The sequence below is a fragment of the Leuciscus leuciscus genome (genome assembly GCF_965113295.1).
Source record: "Leuciscus leuciscus genome assembly, chromosome: 6".
NCBI lineage: Eukaryota > Metazoa > Chordata > Actinopteri > Cypriniformes > Leuciscidae > Leuciscus > Leuciscus leuciscus.
Genome location: NC_138730.1, coordinates 34,777,705 through 34,798,610, shown reverse-complemented (window position 1 = coordinate 34,798,610; position 20,906 = coordinate 34,777,705). Strand labels below are relative to the sequence as shown.

Genomic DNA, 20,906 nt, shown 5'->3' with positions numbered 1-20,906 from the left:
TGTGTGAGGAACAGACCTGAATCGCATCCATTTGTATTGTATGGAAAAGATACGCCTGGAGAATCTGCAAAATATCTAATTTTGCATTGCACAAATAAAGAATATAAAACAAATTTGGGGCAGCATGAATGTTTGGATAAACTACCACTTAAAAGTTCACTAAAAGAAGCAGTGGGCTTCCCAACGAATAGCTGAGCTCTGGGATCAGTGCAAAGAGAGACACACAAATCAATACGTGTTGCTTATATTGGCCCCCCTGTTAGGCCCATCTTTTCTTATAGTCTCGGGGTCGGCTGCTGGGCTACAGCCGTGGGCCATTACCGTTTGCGGAGCTCCGGGCCCCATCAGCCTCTAGATGCCCAGAGGGAGAGCACAATATAAACAGATGGAGATTTAGGAACCATCAGGTCTCATTTTCCAGGAAGCCCTTTTGGCAATTCTTCAAAACAGTTAATGAAATAAAATACACACAAAACCACACACACACAAAGGTAATGACATTTTAGAAAGCATATCCGTTTAAGAAAAAAAAGTCATGGTGCACTAACAAGGGCAGTGGGGCCGCGATAGATTATGGCATAAGACAGAGACCAGTTCATGTCCAATTACGGCTAAACGGCGGACCACAACTGAAGCCCGCCGCGGAGCGCTGCACGGCTATTATGATGCATGCGTTTCCTTTCTGGACCGATAATTGGAGTAATAAGTGACAGTGGCTAACAGTTTAAAAGCACCTGGGATGTCTGTGAATTGCAAGGCAACTGATCACCTCTCTCCTCACCACTGCATAAGAGAGAGAGAGAGAGAGAGAGGAACCTGAAGATCTACCAGCTTATGAGAACAAGCTGTGGGACGCATAAAAGCACTAGGAAAAAGGCCTTGAAGGAAGTTATGAAATTTCCAGTGACTATTATTCAAACATTACAGTCCAAATCAAAGCAGTATATTCTTGTGCATGACATAATTGTGTCCGCGCAGGCTCGGCGAGGTACATCGCTCACCGTTTTATGCACTACCTGTGAGTGATGAGCTCCGCCGACACATCATCAGACCCCATCCTATCAATGCAGCATATGAGAATTTATAACTTAATAAGTGTAAAGAATAAGGAGGCTGTTTTCATACACGCATTTCTTTCCATGCTTAAGTGAGGAACGCAGGGACAAATTGGTTCGGATCTTTACAAACATACTGCGGCCGCTAAGCTCGTAAACAACAATGTGCAAAACATTTCTATTGCATTATGCCATGTTATGCGGTAGAATGAGGTTATTTCCTACCTTAGTACCTTGTAAACACAGTTGTAAAACAGTTTAACCTGCTAATTTTACACCAAGCCGGTACATATCATACATCATTCATTCTTGATTGGTTGGTTGGTTGGTTGCAATACAAGTCACTAGAGCTGCACAATTGTGGAGAAATTGAGAATCATGATTCTGAATAAACTCTGCAGTCTATTTAAAAAATATCTAATATAATTTTTTTAACAGTTTGAATTGTGAATAGCAAATGAATGGACGATTCAATGACTCACTTATAGGCCCTGTCCCAAATGGAGACCTAAGCTCTCAAAGTTTTCCTCCGAGTCCACACTTTCGTGACGTAATGCCGCTTTGACTGTAAAAGTTCAGTGCAAGCTCAGTAAAAGTGTGCATCGACGGCGCACATAGGCCGCAAAGGGGACCTTCACCCTTCTGAATCCTAAAATGATAAATGGGACACACTAGATGTATGGGGCGGCCAATGTTAAGTCCACAAGTGCACATGAAGTGTGCCCTTTGGGACAGGGCCATTAAGCCTGCACTTGTTTCATTACTGGATGAATCAAAGTTTTTGAACAAATCTCTTGAATGAATGATTCAATGACAAATACATTTTGCATAATGATGTAATCGACACAATCTTTTTTTTGAAACTTCTAGTTACTTTCAAAAGGTGGTTTATTCTATTTTGATCGCTATCAGTGTTTATATCTGAACTATAAACTGTATAAACAGCGGCAGCGCCAACGCAGAAATGAATGTTCGCTGTGATCGAACTTGTCAAAGGTTTAATAGACATACCCAAAACGTTGCCATTTAGGATGTTTGAAACGAGATTGTGATATTTTAACGATTAATCTCTACAAGTTACCAGGTCCGATTTTGAATATTAGACCTGTTCTGTCTGTATTTAACCTACATGACCAGCTAACAGGCAGTGACATGAATAAGTCGGAGATGTTTGAAGATTTTAAGACATGCAAGAAATTTGTTATAAGAGAGTAATTGTCAGGGTTTATTATTGACAATGTGAGCGTCTAATATTGAGGAAAAAAACAATGAAGCAGGCCAGTGAACGCCTGAGGTTTTGGAGGAATTGGCAGCGGTGGCATTTCAAAGAATATGAATCATCCTCCTCAGGCTGGGTGATAACAAAAAATGAATGCGCTTCTGAAAGGCGTCTGAGCGTTGGTTGAACAGGAACATCGCATTGCGTTACTCCGCCTGAGTTTCTGACTCACTCCATTATTAAAGCCTGTACTATTGTTTATTGACTCCTAGATCTGAAATTTTTATTGAATCCAATTTTGCTGGTATTTTTTCATAAAATAGGGGCTTGTTTATAGTTTATTGTAACTGTCTTGCCACAAAAGCAGCAAAGTAATTGCAAAGTCGGATGCACACAAGTGACAGCAACCTGTAATTCACACACCTTTTGGATTCACGATTCATTCAGGATTACTGTAAACCTGGGAAAAAAGTAATGGAAATTAATTTAAAAATCAGAAAGATTATTTTTTTAAACCATGTCATGTGTTTGAAACTGCAATCCAAAAAATATAGTAAAAATATGATGCAATTATAAATTGATTTAATAAATCCAGTCGTGGCTTTTTAAATAAATCATTGTATAATTTAATATTAATATATATTTAATGTATTTTTATATATTCATAATATACACTACAGTTAAAAAATGTAGGGTCTCTAATTTAATGCTTTTGAAGTCTTATGCACACCAAGCCAAATTATTTGATTTAAAAAAACAAACAATAAATGTTACAACTGTCAGGAATCCAGTACTTGTACCATCCAGTGCCATTCTCTCTCTCGCTCTCTCTCTTTCTCTCTTTCTCCTGCCCACTTCTCTGCTTGTATGCCACACCGGAGTACTGCTGGCTCCGACTGGCATCGGCTCAAGGTCATTGAGCGCATCTGAAAGACTGGGCTGCAGACAGGACTCGGCTTGGGCTAAAGCTGGCATGCTAAATGACTAGAGATTCAAAGCTATGTGCCATGAGCCATGCATCTCGCTTACCAGCAGACGGGCTCATCTGAGGCCACTGCTGCGAGCTATCAGTCTTGAGATTCCCCATGAAGAGGATGGATATTGATATTTCAAATTCTCTTCCGTGTTGTCCGTGGCCTTGCATTAAGAGTTATCTCTAACAACAGTGAGGGCACAGCACAAAAGATGCAGGGTGCTAAGAGCCAGGACTAAGAGTGGAGAGATCACTTCAAAGTCTAAGAGAGAGAGAGAGAGAGAGAGAGAGAGAGAGAGACTACCATGGGTTGTTTTTGGACATGGTAAATGGCATTTTGACTCAAACCTTTGATTATATTTGTATCCTTAAATTGTTTCTCATTCATATTCATTAGATGAATTCAGTAGATGAATTTATCAAATGATCACCATCAGTCCTATATAATAAAAATAGAGTATATGAATATGATAATCATTACATAGTATCTCAAAGTACCATGGTATTATCATCCAATACCATAAATCTACCTTGGTAGCACTACTTGTCTGTGTAGAAATAGAATTTAAGAAAAACAGAAGACAAAGAGAGAGAAGGGGGAGAGAGAACAAAATAGGATTGGGACATAGGATGCAGTCTGGCTGTCAGCACTTGTTTCGGGTTTTTCCTCAGATTTGTATTTGACTGGGTCTAATTCTGCCAAAGGAAGTCCTTATCATTCTCTATCCTGAAAAAAAGTCCTTAAGCACGGAGTGCCCGCTTTGAAAGTCTGCCCATGTAGCTACCTGATAGCAGGCTGAGAAAATGCCTCGTGAATTGCTACAAAACTCAGGAACCTCGTGTTCTTTGACTGTTGACTGTTTACCGGAGGTGCTAAAATCTTGGTCAAAACACCTAAAACTCTCCAGAAACTTTTACATAATTTGTTACCAGCAATGACTATCTAAATTTCACACACTAAGAGGCTACATTGTGTTTTTCTTCCATAAAGAATTAACTGAAATAACTGACAATGCTTTTCATCCAGACAAAAACTTGTGAAAATTATCACTGATTTACTTTGGCAATATGCAAGACATCCAAAACAGGACAATCCGTCATTTAGGATCAATCGGTCAATTGCTTGCTGTGCTGATGTCTACGTCATGATAAATCAGTATCATGTGATCAACAAGAAGCAATTACATTGCTAACATCATTAGAGAACGTTTTACAGTGTTTATTCTTGGTAGTGGAAAACTTAAGGCATAAACATAGCAAAATCAGAGCCTTTTCAATCAAAAACACTGTGAAAGTGGCCTAATATATTGAAATCTAGAGGAAAAAACTTAAGAGAAAAGGAGGGATTTTTTTCCTCAGGCAAAGCTAGAGACTTGAGCGAAAGTCTCGGTTTGGTCTCCATTTTATCTCTTGCTGTCTGGAGGAAACCACTGTAATGCTTTGCAAGAGCCGCACTGCACAAGCACACACAGTCCTCAAACAAAACTCGGCTCAGCAGAGCAGCTGTCAGTGAAGCATGTCTCAAACTGCCGTTTATCCACTGTTCTCAAATCCAGAGTAGCGGTTTTTAAAAGTGATGTGAGCATGGCAGCCAGACAAACAGCAAAAATAAACACACACACAAATTGAGCTGACCACACAGAATTCTCTTTTCCGCTGATAGGGGGTAAAAAATAATGCTAGCAAAAACTAAATGTCAATGAGACCACTGAATTTTTTTTTTTTCTGATTCCCTTCTGCCTCAGTTTTATTTGTTTGTAAGTTGGTAGGGGAGGTTGGCAAAAATGAACCCGAATGCAAAAGATCTGATGCAATCAATTACTCATCGCATGTAAAACAACCGCAAACACAATTTATTAAAAAGGAAGTTGCTCTTCCACGGGGGGGGGGACACACTCTCTGTGTTGGAAAGATATACTGCCATGGCGAGGCGAGGAAGAGAGGCATACGGTTGGAAAGGCAGGGGGTAAGACGGCGAGATATGGAAACAGGACGACTGAGGAGGAGGAAGTGAACTTCGAAACACCACGCCACCTCAACCACACGCTGGGTTGCAGTGGCAATGTGGTTACGCTTGAGCGCGGCCCACAGCAGGGAGCGCTCACTGGAGAGCCCAGCAAGACATCAAAACAGACTGAAATATGCTAGAGAGGACGTCCAAACGCCACTGCCGCAGAGAGATAACACGGACATATGCATACACATTACAACAGAGTCGCTCTCTTTCAGACAAAACAAACACACATCAATCACTTCAGAGTCAGACATACTGAGCGATTTCTACCGCAAGTCGCAACTTATAAACCCAAAGGAAAAGTTTTTTTTTTACCCAGTTCATTGTCATTCGCCGTTTCTGATGTTTCTCATTAAATTCCTTAGGAGAAATACAAATAGAAACAAATGATACTACATACTCTGTCAGTTGTTGAAAAAGCAAGAGTATGGAGCTTAACCCTTAGGGGTCTAAAGTGTTTTTGGGGTCCTTGCAATGTTTTGACATGCCCCTGACATTTGTGTATTTTTCAGTTGCTTACAAACATATTAATGGCAAAGGTGTCATAAAACTGATATTTCTTTGTAAAAATCATACATTTTATCATACACATTTCAAAGTTAAAGATTCATTATTTTGAATTGGAACAAACACTATAATAACACCTTAGTTGATAATTCAATATAGCCTACCTACTTTATTTTTGACAAAACATCCCATACAATATATTTAACATATGAGCAGAAATTGGCAAACAAAAACCTATTTGATGTGGCAGTAGTCTATTTTACTGTAAAAACTTCATAATCTATCCAAAACTAGTCAACTTGTCTAAACATTCATATTTTGTCTGTAACATATCGTTTTATGATATATTAATATAGGGCATACAAATGTTAATTTGCAGTTTTGCTTATACAAAGACATTTTGTATCAACATATTTCAATCGATTTTTACTCATCTCAGTATAGCAATATAGTTTGTGAAAAGCTAAATTAGTAGATGTGTTCATGTTCATGTAAAAATAGCATGTTGTAAGTGCCTGTAGTAAACAACAGGCGCATCTGTGCCGTTCATTCACACATAGACACAAGATTCATATTTAAACAGTCTTTTTGCGGTTTACATACACTGTATCGCGATTAAAACAAAGCACTTAAGAATCAAGAACTTAGGCTACCATTCACAATCCTCAGCTGGATCCGTTGCTCCCCGAAATGAAACCGAAACCAGCACTTCTGAGGTACATTTTTCCAGGATTATATTACTATAACGCTATTATTATTCGTCACAGCGTCGCAAGACGACGTAAAGTACATGAATCTGAATAAACTTGATGTGTTTTATCGACCTGATGTGGGCGTTGACAGGTTTGCATGGCTTTTCAATAAAGCGCACTCTCCGTAGGCGTGTTCACATTAGCAGATAATGAGTTGCCATGAGAACGACTGACATCTCTCTCTTTTCATACAGATTACATAAACAGAGAATATTTCTTTTCGTTTTGAATTAGATCATTTAAAAGTAGATACTTAAATGATTATAAATATATATATTGCTCTTGCCTGTGTGACTAGTATTCATTGAGTTTTGTTTAAGTTTAGAGACGTGCTCCAGAAACAAAGTTCACAGAGACGGAGAGGCAGAAAGCACACCCTGTTAATTTTCTTTAATTTACAAAAGAACAATGTTTTGTTTCGATTGTAAGTGGACACATAAAAAAGTTGACATTTAACAGTTTATTTTTTCATATTTCTTCAGTCTGTATGACCATAAATGACAGAGTATTTCAAGTCTATTCTCAGCAAAACATCTACGTTGTGGCAACGTCTGTGGCATGTTGCATTTCTACTATGGCAACGTCGCTGTTTACGTGCCGGCAACATTGTAACAACGTAGAATTGTAAGACACGACAGGGCTGTAGCAACGTTGCTGCGTGACATTCAGCAACTGAGAGACAACGTTCTTCTGACAATAAATTTTTTTATGCAAGATATCCCCCATTTAGCATGTTATGTTTTGTGTTTAATTTTTAATTAGTCATATGTTATATAATTCTATACTTTTTAAATATTGTTTATCCTTATTATTATTTATGGGCCTAACAGTAAATTCATTATAATCAACACCTACTTGTGTACACTTTGAAGAGTAAAAATGACATAGAAGGATAGCTAATTCAACTTTATTAAAACTGCATATGGTAATCAAAATTGCACAGAGAAAAAATAAAATATTAAATGCTGAAATCAATTACTCATCATTAAAGTCATTTTGGCTTCATACTTTTTGGCATAAAGTTAAATACATTACATATTTGTCATACCTGAACAGAAGATGTTCAAATAAATGTTTGAATAATTATGTATCTTATTTAGCTGAGGTAAATTAAACGCAATTCTCACGTATCCTTGCTTGATGAAGAATGAGACGGCCCAGCGGTCAGTTGAAATTTAAAAGGCTGATAAGGCACAACCTTAAAGGGATACTTCACCGTTTTTTCATATTAAACTATGTTATTCCCTTAACTAAGACGAGTTGATACATACCTCTATCGTCTCAGTGCGTGCACTAAATCCCTCTGTCTTGCGGCGAAACTTTGTTAGCCCAGTTCATTTAATATGGGCCAAGCAGAGAAGCTACCAAACACCTCCACGTTTTCCCTATTTAAATACAGTTACTCGCGAAGTGTAACTCGACCTAGGACGGTGACACAAAATAAAACGTTGCGCTTTTCTAAGCGTGTAAAATGGATAACTATATTGTATGGCGGAATACCATAGCAAGTGCTTGTAAGCACTTCGACTTGGCGCAGTAATATCTTCACTAGAGGGAGCGGGGGCCGGTGAGAGGATTTTTCACGAGTGAAGATATTACTGCGCCAAGTCGAAGTGCTTACAAGCACTTGCTATGGTATTCCGCCATACAATATAGTTATCCATTTTACACGCTTAGAAAAGCGCAACGTTTTGTTTTGTGTCACCGTCCTAGGTCGAGTTACACTTCGCGAGTAACTGTATTTAAATAGGGAAAACGTGGAGGTGTTTGGTAGCTTCTCTGCTTGGCCCATATTAAATGAACTGGGCTAACAAAGTTTCGCCGCAAGACAGAGGGATTAAGTGCACGCACTGAGACGAGAGAGGTATGTATCAACTCGTTTTAGTTAAGGGAATAACATAGTTTAATATGAAAAAACGGTGAAGTATCCCTTTAAGCAATGGCCCTGAACGGTGGTTCATTGTCAACACTGTGACAACGCTGTAACAACCTTCACCACACAACGTAGTTAGTGCAACCTTTTGGCCATGTTGTTAAAACGATGTTAGAAGGTCGGGTACGTTGTGCCAACGTTCTGTTTGCTGGGTTTTGCTGCTATGTGAAAAAAAAAAAATTGTAAAAAGAAATTGTAAAAAAAAAAAAAAAAAAAACGCAAAACACGCCGCGCGTTTGTCGACCCCAGAGGGGTTTTAAGGGCCAGATTTAAATACTAAGACTGCAGACTCTGGCATCTTGATAAATATGAGCACAGTTTGAGACATTAGATTACCTTTGAAACTCTAGAGACATGAGATAATTTAGTCTAAAGCACTATTCGCACTGGATTAGTATTATCTGCGGACCACGTGTGATTTAGAAATTACATGACCTCGGTGTTCGGCGAAATATGGTAGGTCATACGGGGAAATTTTACTTTACAAATTACAGACATGGCCGATTCGCACGGGATTAAGATCACAGACAACCTCCACAATTATTACAAATGACTAGAGGTCACCAGGTAATACTTATCCCATGCGAATAGGGCTTAATTGTCAGGGGGCAAAAAAAAGCAAAAAAGCAAAACACGAGTAAAAGTTAAATCAATTTCTCTTTGGTAAATCTCACTGGTTTCAAAAAGAAACAACTGAGATATTTAACCGTGTTTCCTTCTAATTAAAACACCATTTTCTACCATATTATCTCACTGTCCATTTCTCACCCTATCTGTCAGCCACTCTCAAACAAACACGCAGACACGAGTAACAGAACCGCAACAAATTATGCCTTAAACGAATACACCAGAGAAGGACTGTGCCGAAAATAGGTCAGATAGTTCCTGCTCTCCGGAACCAGGTTGCATTAGGAAAAGGAGGGAAAGGGGGGGGGGGGGAGATGGACGGAGAGAGAAAGAGAGTGGGTAGAGCAAAGGAGAAAGAGAGTGAGAAAATGAGTGAGTGAGTGAGTGAGTGAGTGAGTGAGTGAGTGAGTGAGTGAGTGAGTGAGTGAGTGAGTGAGTGAGTGAGTGAGTGAGTGAGTGAGTGAGTGAGTGAGTGAGTGAGTGAGTGAGTGAGTGAGTGAGTGAGTGAGTGAGTGAGTGAGTGAGTGAGTGAGTGAGTGAGTGAGTGAGTGAGTGAGTGAGTGAGTGAGTGAGTGGTATTAAGATGCGTTTTGGCCGATCAGATCACAAGTAGAAGAGGGAGACTAATTTATTTTTACACCTGGTATTTTAATCCATCTCTTTTGTTCACTTTCAACCACTTCTGTCCGGATTTCTTCGAGGGGAGGGTCTATGGGCGGGTAAATGTATGGGTCTTTCGATCTAATGGACGAAATAAGCTCACACAATTTACAAATGAATGCGCCCGGAGACGACGAAATCAGGTGGTCTTTTGTGGTTCTTCGAACACATTGGTCCACATGAGTGTTTACACAACAAAAGCAATCTGTTCGAAAGCGTTTTCAACTACCTCCGTTTTAGACCCCGTTTTCACCTGTATTTAGCGTCGTCCACTTGTGATCCAATCGACCAAAATGCATCTTAATACCAGGTGTAAACAGTCAGTGAGGGGAGGGGAGGGGAGGGGAGGGGAGGGGAGAGGAGAGGAGAGGAGAGGAGAGGAGAGGAGAGGAGAGGAGAGGAGAGGAGAGGAGAGGAGAGGAGAGGAGAGGAGAGGAGAGGAGAGGAGAGGAGAGGAGAGGAGAGGAGAGGAGAGGAGAGGAGAGGAGAGGAGAGGAGAGGAGAGGAGGGACTGCCTCACTTGCATTCATCTGGGAGCCTCGGGCGCACTGGCACAGGTGTTCAGACAGGGACAATTCAGCTCCAAACATGAGTAATGAGCACTCAGGGGGAGTGTGTGCAGGTACACAACACACACACACACACACACACACACACACACACACACACACGTGTGTTGTTTTCATACTTCTCTTCTCTCAGTGCGGTGCTGCCGAGAGTCACTGCAGATCCCTGCAGATACAAAGCAGCCAGTGTATATTTACCAAAACAGCAAGACTGAGCTGGAATCAGTCAGATTACCAAGCCAAAATCTTTTTTTTTAAATCATGAAAATGCTAGTAAATCACATCTTTTTTGCAAGGTTGTCCTACATAGCTCTTTTTTAGTGTAAATGTCAACCAAAGACATTTTGGTTGTCCCCCTCCCCCCCCAAAAAAATGAATATGAGCCAGTCGACATGAAAACATCGTGGTCCCTCCCGTGGACAGCAGCGAGGAAATAAAGGGCACCTGCGATTGTCTGTGTGATCCGAAAGAGAAAGGCGAGGCGACAGATTGCTCCCAAATCCAATTAGGCCTGTGCTCCTTTTCCCCGCGAGTCTAGCGCGCCGCACTCTCGCTGAGAGGGTAGAGAGGAGGCGGAGGAAAAGGGGGTTTTGGAGAGATAATGACTCAGACTGGAGAAAGACAGGAGAGTTAGAGAGGCTCTGTGTCAGCACCGAAAACCTTCACGTCTAGCAGCCCTGAAAACCCTCTTCAACGCCTCCAAGAGGAGCAGCTGGCTTTAAGTTCGGTCAGCACAAAAGCTGGGATCACTCTGGCTTTTACACAGACAAAGTGAGAGCGAGAAGGAGCAAAGAGCGAGTCAGGCACCTATCAAAGCCCTTTAAAAGGCCATAGCTAAAGTAGTACATGTTTGGATACAGAGGGTCCAGAGATAGATCTTTTTTCTTTTTTTTTGCAGACAATATAGATCACATTTAGCTTTGGTTCCCAATTAGATAACAGGAGTTAAATTAGTGATCAACCTATATGTTTTTTTGTTTTTTTTGGCCAATTGTAATGCCAATATGAGATCACAATATTTAAAGATAGTAAATAACATGTTGCAGTTAAATTTATATTTATTTTACATAATATTTACTAAATTGTAAATAACTAATTTCGAAATGAATCAATGGGGTTCGCATTTTCTCTCAGTGTGTATGTGCTCAGGTGCTGACAAAAATAAAAGCCCTGATTCTGACACTTATCGGCCAATGCCAGTAATTAAAAATGCCAAATATTGGCCGATCGGCCTTGGTGATATATCAGTCGACCACTCAAATTCAAATCTGGGTTATGAATTTTCTCATCTCATCCGCTCCCCATTATTTTCTCTCCACTATATTGTTAAAAAAAAAAAAAAAAACTATTATTTATTTGGTATTATTTGTTTACAAGAGCATCTCACACTACACAATTATTCGCTCATGGGTTGTTGAGTCGTAAATAGAATAGTGTTGCTCATTAAAAAATGTTAATGTCCCAACATTAAAATTTATGTCTACCTGTCCCTTTTGTGCAATTTGGTAATAAGTCTAAATAAATGGTCAGCGTATTGCTCTGACATGGTGTGAAAACCCCCCGGTAAGGTCAGCAATAACTCTAGCCTAACATCTGTGAGGGGTCCAGAGGATTCATATAGCTCCTCTCCATATTTCAGATCATTGGCTTCAGTTGGGATGTCATTATGAGTGACTTACGACCCTTCAGCCAAGTCCTGGGCTTCGCTCTGATGCTTTATATCTTTTTCTTTCTTTCTATGTTCCATAAGGACAATGAGAATGTGTTGGAGTGGTCAGAAAAGAGAAGCTACTCTGAGATCAGGTTCAAAATGTTGAACTTTGTACAGCATTTCATTATATATATATAGACTTATATAGACAGAAATATAAGTAACAGCTCCCTTCTTTTGTGCATAGTTGAGACATATACATATAAAACATATACAGATGTACTTGAGTATCAATGGCATTCATGATTGGTTGCAATGCTGACTGTCTTCGTACAATGAACATCAATGGTTTTCTTTTATTGTAAAAATCATGTCTTTGGCTAGTAAAAGGTGTATGCTGTAAATACAACACAGGATTTGTCAGACTGATTCAAACATTAACACATGAGCTTGAGTGTCTTTTGGAATGATTTATTAAATCAATCAGTTCATAAGAGTTATTAGTTTGTAAATCGGCCTACACTAGTCACATAATGATCCTTTCAACATGCAACCTGTGAGACGTGCTTCCCTACCATTATTTTGCAGCAAACTGCATTTATGCTCTCATCACATTCAAAACTTTATTTTTTCTGTCTAGCGCTGGTGATTCAGCAACATATAAAAAAGAATGTAAAGCCTATATATTTTTATCGCAGTGACAAAGGAATCGTTCATTGTAGCCATTTCTCCCTTGCCTATGTGCATCAAACAGCACAAGTCATTTATCACTCACAGCATCATATAGCCAGTCTCTCTGTGTCTTGTCATCGGTGAAATCCCACGTCTCACAACATCAGCCCACTTCGAAAATTATCAATTTGAATCCTCATAATGTAATTCTGGAGTTACAACAAGGTAAAACTAGAACACATTTTTAGCAGAAAGTAGAGAGACAGTCTCTGATTCACTCATATTGAGTAAAGCATTCTCACATTGCTATTTAAATCAAAAGCTATGTTTACTAAAAACATGATTCAGCTAAAAAATACCTTATTTACTTCTCAAATAAGACTTTTACAAGTCAATTTTACTTGCATTTGGCACTTGATGCTTGTTTATTTTGAACCCTGGCTGAGATCTTTCTAAAAACCCTCTTATAACTCCTACAAAACTGCCACACAGTAAAAACACAAGATCAAAACACACACAAAAAAAGAACAAAGAGCATGATGGTGAGAGGGAACGAGTTTAGGTGACTGAAAGCACCATTTTCATCTCAGGTGCAAAGAACCTTCCCCATTTTTTACTTTTATCTTCTCCATCCCTATAATTTCCTCTTTTTTTTTCTTCAATCCAACGGAGAACACCATATTTTAACGGACATACTTAAAGTGAATCTAGTGTATCACTGCAGGCGAGAAGGAAAGATAATGCCTTTGACTCCAGGACGCACCGTGAAAATTAATAACTGCTTTCATGAGGACAAGCTTCCACTTCCTCCGTTCTCGGAGGGCGGCACCGCTTCCCACTGAAGTGGGACTGCTCGCGGACAGCCTCCGACTCCACAGGAAATCAAGCACTGAGGAGAGAGACATATCATATACAACCTACAAATACACACCAAAAAAAAACATTTGATCTCTGCTTGTGCGTTTGTTGCACGACATAGCATTTTCATTCCTGCAGCGGTGGCGAGAGGACCATGGCATGCACTATTGATTTCAGCTTCAGTCAGCACAGTCATATGACAGGCGCCACATGTATGAAAACACTCATGGCTGTCTCTTTTTCATCTCTCTTTGTGCCAGTGCACTCTCTCTCTCCCTCTCCGAGAGCCAACAACTCACTCACGACAATCCACTGAAACACAGAGAGACGTCGCACCTGCATTAATATTTTACGCTGATGTGTGCAGATCCTGGCTGTAATTAAAACTACCCAGCAAAGTGAATTCACATTATCTCTGTTTGAGTCCCAACAGTCACCACGTGTGTGTTTGTGCAAGCGAGAGAAAAGATCAGGAGCCACACGCCCCGATGCTGCGCTTTTCCACCTGGGAGGAAGGAGTGGGCGGTACCGCAGCTGCTCCTATCTAAAACAAACACCTGCAGTTTGACAGCCCGGGTGTCTCCTGCACCCGCAGAACATTAACATCCTCCTAACTCATTTATGAGTTGAAGATAAAACTCCAAGCCTTCTCGAAGCATCCAAACAACACAAAGGGCAGCACCTGCGTCTTGCAATCCCTCAGCGCGTTACAAGAATATCCACCAACCGCTCAATTCAAAATAGGCTATGTTGGTATCAGATCGGCACAGTGTCCGATCCTAGCCAGACGGACGAAGTAGATCAAATGCCCGAGAGTAAGGTAAGGATTACCATAGTAATGAGTAAGGTAAGGAGAGTAAGGTAAGGTTTGCAGGGTAGAAATGGTTGTTTTTCTTCTACAGTTACTGACAGCTGGGAAAAAAATTAAAATGCACTATTTGTAAAAGCTTCATATTCAGCCATATCCTCCACTGCAGCCTAACCACGCGAACAGTGACATAACTTCTGAGGATTTCATGGAAACCTCTCAAAATAGTTGCAGGTTTAGCGCCAATTAAATAATACAACTGCCAGGTGGCCATATGAGGGCACATGTTCATATTATATAGGCATTGTGTAATGGTTCAGACAAGGAATTACAGAAGGAACACGTTTCCCTGAAAGAAAATGGTTTAGAAGTTGGGACTTGATCATCCCTACGGAAGACCAAATCTCTATGCTACACCACTGACTTCCAACTGAGAATGTCAAGGAGAAAAGTACTGGTTATCATGCTAAAAGTTTCATTTAATTTGGTAGGGTGTTTCTCTGTAATGGTAGTAAAAATCTGTTCAGTCATTTTTGTGCAGCCTAGTCCAACAATCATCTGAGCCAATTTTCTGTGAGAATTGGACAAAAGTAGTGTAGCAGTGAAAAAAAATAAAAAATAATAATAATTACAGCATGTTCCAAAATGGCAGCCAATAATCAGAAGAAAAAAATTATCACTTTGTTTCTAGACAAAAAGGTTTAAAATGTATAAACACTAGAACATTTTGAAGTATTAAACTATTAAATTGGTAGTGGTGCTATTGGATTTGTTCTGAAGACCCCAAAGTTGGTCAAGGGACAAACCCCAATTATCATTTTCCCCATGAACAGTTAATAGGCTTGCCATAGACTACCACCTAGAAAAATAATACCAAAACTAACAGATCAGGGCTCTTCAACTCCAGTCCTCCAGGCCAGATTCTTCAAGGCTAATCTAAGCATGGTCTATTCTAGACCTTCGAAGTGGAGTCTTGGCAGTGCCCTGTACCCAGCTCAGAGTTCTATTAAAACCACTGATTTGCTCTCTCATTCTGCCGTCCTGTCACCATGGAAGGTCAGAGAGGGTATTTCCACAGTTCGAGCCGGAAAGATGGTATGCCGTTTTTTCCCAAGATGCAGAGGAAGCTGCCAGCAGCTTGAGGCTTGATCCAATCATTGCAGGTCATCAGACAATACTTTTACTCCAGGTTGTACAAATGGCAAGCTGACTGAGATATGGTTTAGAGTCCACTTTAATGAAACATGGAGTATAGCACTTCCCTACAACGGCAAAAGGTCATAGCACCATATACTGGGGAGATGTTGCCCTTAAAAAGGTGCTATGGTAACGTGTATCTAAAGGAGGACAGGAATGAGTTATGTTTGCTGCTTCCATGCGGTTAGCTTCTTTTCAGCACAGCGCGTTCAGTGCACCACAAAACCCGAGGTCAGTGAGTGACAGTGCTGCAAGGCCTAGACAATAAGTCTTGTTTAATAATAACATGGGATAGATGTTTCAGAGAACTCTCTGGGTTTTCAAAACTCTGGCTGAGAATGTTCGATATAATGGAGGACAAGATCCGAACACTGACTACGCTACATTCAATCTCTCACACAGAGAGGCGGGTTCTATCTCGCGGTCTACTGGAAGTAATCCATCTTGAAGCACGCCATTGTAAACACCGTGATTACATCCATTCATTCGCATTCACTTCTAAGGAAAGACATGCATCATACAGGGAAGCGGTCATGATCCATCGCTCTGTAACATACGCCCATGCAAACGCCTATACACGCTTGTACCCAATCACCATGAGCTCCCTGTTCACCCAATAGCGAGTTGTTAGCTCACCAGCACCCAGTGCAGGCAATTAGAAGGAAAGCTGGAGGACAACGTCCCAGAATCCCTCTCTCTCTGGAGCTAGAGCAATTTAATTGAGACTGAATCTCAGGGACTAGCCCACTTCTCAGAGACGGTCAGCAAATACGAGCAGGGTCCCAGCGCTCCAACACCAGCACCAGGCAATCAGCCGCAGCGAGGAGAGAAAAAACACTCTATTTGTGGGTGGGAGTGTGCTTGTGCAACTATGACTTTGCATGTATAAGTGCTAGCTCACAATACTGTAATCACCTGCTCTGCCATTCCAAACCAGTTTGAATTTCTGTCTCCTGTGAATCACAAAAGATATTGAAGACTGTTTTTATCCTGAATATGGATAAAAAACGGAGACATTTTTCAGAAAATCTTGTGTCCCACAGAAGAAAGACAATCGTACATGACATGAGGGTGAGTAAATGAAAAATTCTTATATTTTTGGGTGAACTATCCCTTTATATCTGGGGTTCTTTCCTGCCTAAACAAACTAATCAGTAGCTGGGTTTCCATCAAAATGTGAAGCAAATCTTTTCAAAGTTCGCAAAAAAAAAAAAACGCATTAGGTGTGTTTCCATCAAGATGACATCATCGAATGTCAGTGGTATTGGTAACCTAGCAGCGGAAACAGATGATTAGTCACGTGGGTTTAATGTTCGCTACATCAGAATTTATTCGGCAAATGCGTTTCCATCTCCCATTATTCGCATTAACTCTTTTTCGCACAAGTCAAAAAGCTGAAAATACTAGACAGTTACAAGCTGGTGAGTTTGATCAAGGTTTGAGCAAAACTCTGCAGGAATTTGGACCTTAAGGACAGTTGAGAACCCCTGCATTATAGTGTGCACACTTTCTTTGATCTTCATGATTTGGAAATGCATCTGAGTGGAACAACAGTTGTGTGAGTGAGTGTGCGTGTGTGTGTGGAAGAACATCCAGTGTTATTCCTGTGCAGATTGGCCAGAGCTGACCCCTGGGACAGACTGGTGCCATCTGACCAGCTGGCGAGAGAAACCCACTAACAGGGCCCATCTTCCCTCCAAATGCTCTTTCCTGCCGTTCCCTCCCTTTCATTTTCCCTCATCCCTCCCTGCCGCTCATCACATCGACGCTAATGATACATGCTGGGTAATTAAAGTTTAAATTAAGTTGAACATTTGCATGGCATTCTGGCTTGAAGATTGGCATGCTCCTTGAGAAGCCCCATCGTGACAAAAAAAGAAAAAAGAAAGCTAGATCTCTCGAAACAAAAGACGAAGACAGATCTAACAGCTGTGGTCCACTTAGCGAAGTGTTTTCAATACTTCCCGAACAACGGCAGCGAGGCAAAAATGAAAGGAGAATGCCTTCGCTTTCCCACAAGTTTGATGTACTTAGGTCGCAGCACGAAATTCTAAGTTATGCATCTATTCCAGATCAGCAACCCAATTTATTTAGCTCTGGGAGAACGCTGTGCTTTCTCTGAAAAGGCCAGCATAAATCTCAGCCTGCTTTTACAGCCCTACCCTTATTTGTCACTGCTTTTCTGTTTTATCCCTTTCTTGTGTTCTCCAGTGTGCTGAAGCCAATCTCAGATTCTCTGTGAGACTCAGTGTTTTAGAAATACTCTCCAATTCTCAGACACAATAACACACGAGCCGACTGTTAAATAAGGCGGTCAAGCTCTGCATGTTATGAAATCATCTGGTAGCACATGGCACTAACTACGCCAAGGTCATTGCTTTGGTTCTTAAACACGCATAATGACAAAATGTATACTCTGAATGCACAATCAGAAAAGTAAAGACAAAACAACCTTGTGTGCAGAATAAGATTCACAAAACAAGACATTCAATTAATTCAACTGTACCGATTCAAATTCAGTAAACTTTTTTGCACTCAGAGATAAGACAGGCTGCCAGTGAACTTAGTATTACAATAGCACTCTGATGTAATTTTGATGAAATCCTCCTTTTTTTGGTGAGGCAGAGTTTTGAAGGCAACCTGCCAGACATATCAGAAGTTTTGGAAGGCTTTCAACTGTCATATCATACCTATGAAAGTGCATTATGAGTCATAATGTGAATGGCTTGGATTTAATGATTGGCTTATATTTGCGATTCTGCCTCATATTTCTATTTTATTCCTTCTCTTCTAATGGCATGCTCACCTTGTGCAGTTTTTCATGCATAAAGGAGATTAATTTTCAACTCGTATTCACTGCATTCAAAATTTTATGGAGTGCTAGAATCCAGAAAATTGATATGCAAATATTCAAGGTTCCGATTCCCTGATTTGCCAATCTGTTTCACTGAAAGAGCTCAATCTCAAGCAAGGAGTTACTTCTAAGGAAAGTAAATCAGGGCATGCAGGTAGGCCTACTGACAGACATTCCACTTGTGCGCTGACGAATAATTGAGGTGTTCCATATTCATCACTGCCCCAGAGACACAATTAGATCTCTTATCTCAATGTTTGTGTTCCTACTAACACATTAGCACCTTTTTCCATGGGAGCGACAAAAAAAAAAAAAAAAATCCACTCTTTACACTCTTGAAGTCTTAAGGACTATGCAGCTATTGAACGCCTCATTGAACCTTATGGAGAAGATTAAGAAGAAATGCAGCTACTACAAGCGCAGTCAATTAAACTGATCACACAGATAGATTACTAGAAATGGGCTATAATGGTCAATGAAATATTGATGATAGGAAATAGCTATATTAAGGCTCATACTGGGAAAATTTGCAGGCTCTATTATTGGTTAGTGCTTCAGCAAAGCATCACTTTTATTATTATTATTCGTCAAACGTATTATTCTTTCACCCAAAACCTAAGCGCATAACTCATTGTGCTACTGTTTGTGCAACGAACATGAATGATAGCTTATTGAGTAGAGGTGATCTATGACTTTTATCAAGGATTGAATGTGCCTGGCTGGTGACAAAACGGCCAGAAAAATTCCCTTAGACATGAGGGTAGAGGGTTTATATGTCCATATCAAAATGTCATAGAAACTTAGGGGACTCAGACCAGAGAATCACCCAAGCAACTTCATAGACATGCTTCATACAAACCAGTCAGTTTACATTTTAGCAACCAAATAGCAATATTCCCTAACAAAATCTCTACTTGGGACACCTGCCATATCACAACACCAAAATATCATAAAAACATGAGGATGTGTCATTGATTCATGTCACCTTACAGAGGCGCATTAAGAAAATCTAGTTGTATAAATTATTCTTCCAGCAATGAAAACATCCAGATGTATTTCATAACCACTACTTAAATGGATGCAACACACATCACCTTGCACACCACCTTGCTCAACAGACGCTTGATTTTTTTTTTTTTTTTGGTTTCCTACAAGAAGGGTCATTGTGCATTTTAAACTCATGCTGATGGAAAAATAAAACAGGAAATAGAAAAACAAGTTATCAACTCTTGATGGAATAACGTATACTCGAAAAAGAAAGATTCATTGCCAACCTGAAAGGAAACTCTCAGCCTTTCATTGTCAGTCCACATGATCCAATCTAACTGTAATTTATCATATCATCTAAAGCACTTGTGCACTAACAAATAACTGAGCTGCTCCATATTCAGCACTGCCCAAGAGACACAATTAGATCTCTTATCTCAATGTTTGTGCTCCCAAAACACATGAACAGTTTTTTTTTTCCATGGGAGCAATGCAAAAGCTAATGTTTTATGCTCTTTAAGTCTTAAGTACTATGCAGTCATTGAACAGAACAGATAAGATCTGTAGAAATGTGCATTAAAGGTCAATGAAATATTGATGAAGGAAAATAGCTGTAACATCGATCATGCTGAGAAAACGTAAATATATGAGTCACAGTCTGTATTGTGGTAAGAAATCTTCCTATAGTAATGAAAACATGATGATCTCGTGCCATAAATGAAGGTTCATCATTAAGAAACGGGGAGAAGAAAGACAAACTTGTACTACCTAAGGACATAATGCGTTGCCAACCTAATGTAAAACACTCTCAGTATGTCAATGACGCTGTGAATTCTACAAACTGATAGTAATTGATCACATAATTATGATCTAAGACACTGATCTGAAAGACTGCTCCAGGCGTTTCTTTTTATGCGGTGACATTCCAAGTTGTCCGATCTGCCTTACCTTTCCCAGCCAGGATGCCGCACTGCCCGGAAAGCACCAGGAAAAGCATCGCTGTTATCACGCACATCTTCATGATGAGCCCAACACTTCGAACAGAATGCGATGACCTAATTCTTCCTCTGTTAATCTAAAAAAAAACACAACTCTCTCGCTTGATCTGTCCTTGAGCGACGGTGAACTGAAGTCTCGCTAGTGAACTCCCAGCAGCGCGAGACGCGGTCCGAGCGCACGAGGTAACGCGGTCTGTGTGTCTGCGCGTTGCGCGAGTTAAACCCCAAGGATCAGGCTGCTACGTCACTCCTCGAGCAATTAATCTTGACCTATGATAAGGCATTTATTCAAGCCCTGTTTGAATACTAGTGAATTTTATATTTTGATGCTTTAAATGTGATATTAGAAACTGATTTACATTTGTGCTTATTGTTCGTTTTAAAATGAGTTTTCAATATTGTATTTTATGTGAGGCAGCACAGTGTAAACACACAGCATGATTTTATCAAAACATCCTTCTCATTTATTATTGATATGATCATTATCTTAATCCAATGACAAGACTTCTCCCAAGGTGGGCAGCTGTTGTCCTGTGCCTCCCAGGCACATTAAAAATTACTAACAATAACAAAAA

The 20,906-nt window shown here is 40.1% G+C and overlaps 1 protein-coding gene across 1 annotated transcript in view; it reads right to left on the bottom strand.

The window, feature by feature from the left end:
- Positions 1-20,542, bottom strand: part of clstn2a (calsyntenin 2a) — a 221,289-nt gene extending 200,747 nt beyond the window's left edge. Inside the window, exon 1 of the mRNA XM_082173501.1 lies at positions 20,282-20,542. Coding sequence (XP_082029627.1) covers positions 20,282-20,354 — 73 coding nt within the window. The 5' untranslated portion in view covers positions 20,355-20,542. The remainder of the gene's footprint in view (positions 1-20,281) is intronic.
- Positions 20,543-20,906: the final 364 nt, after the last annotated feature.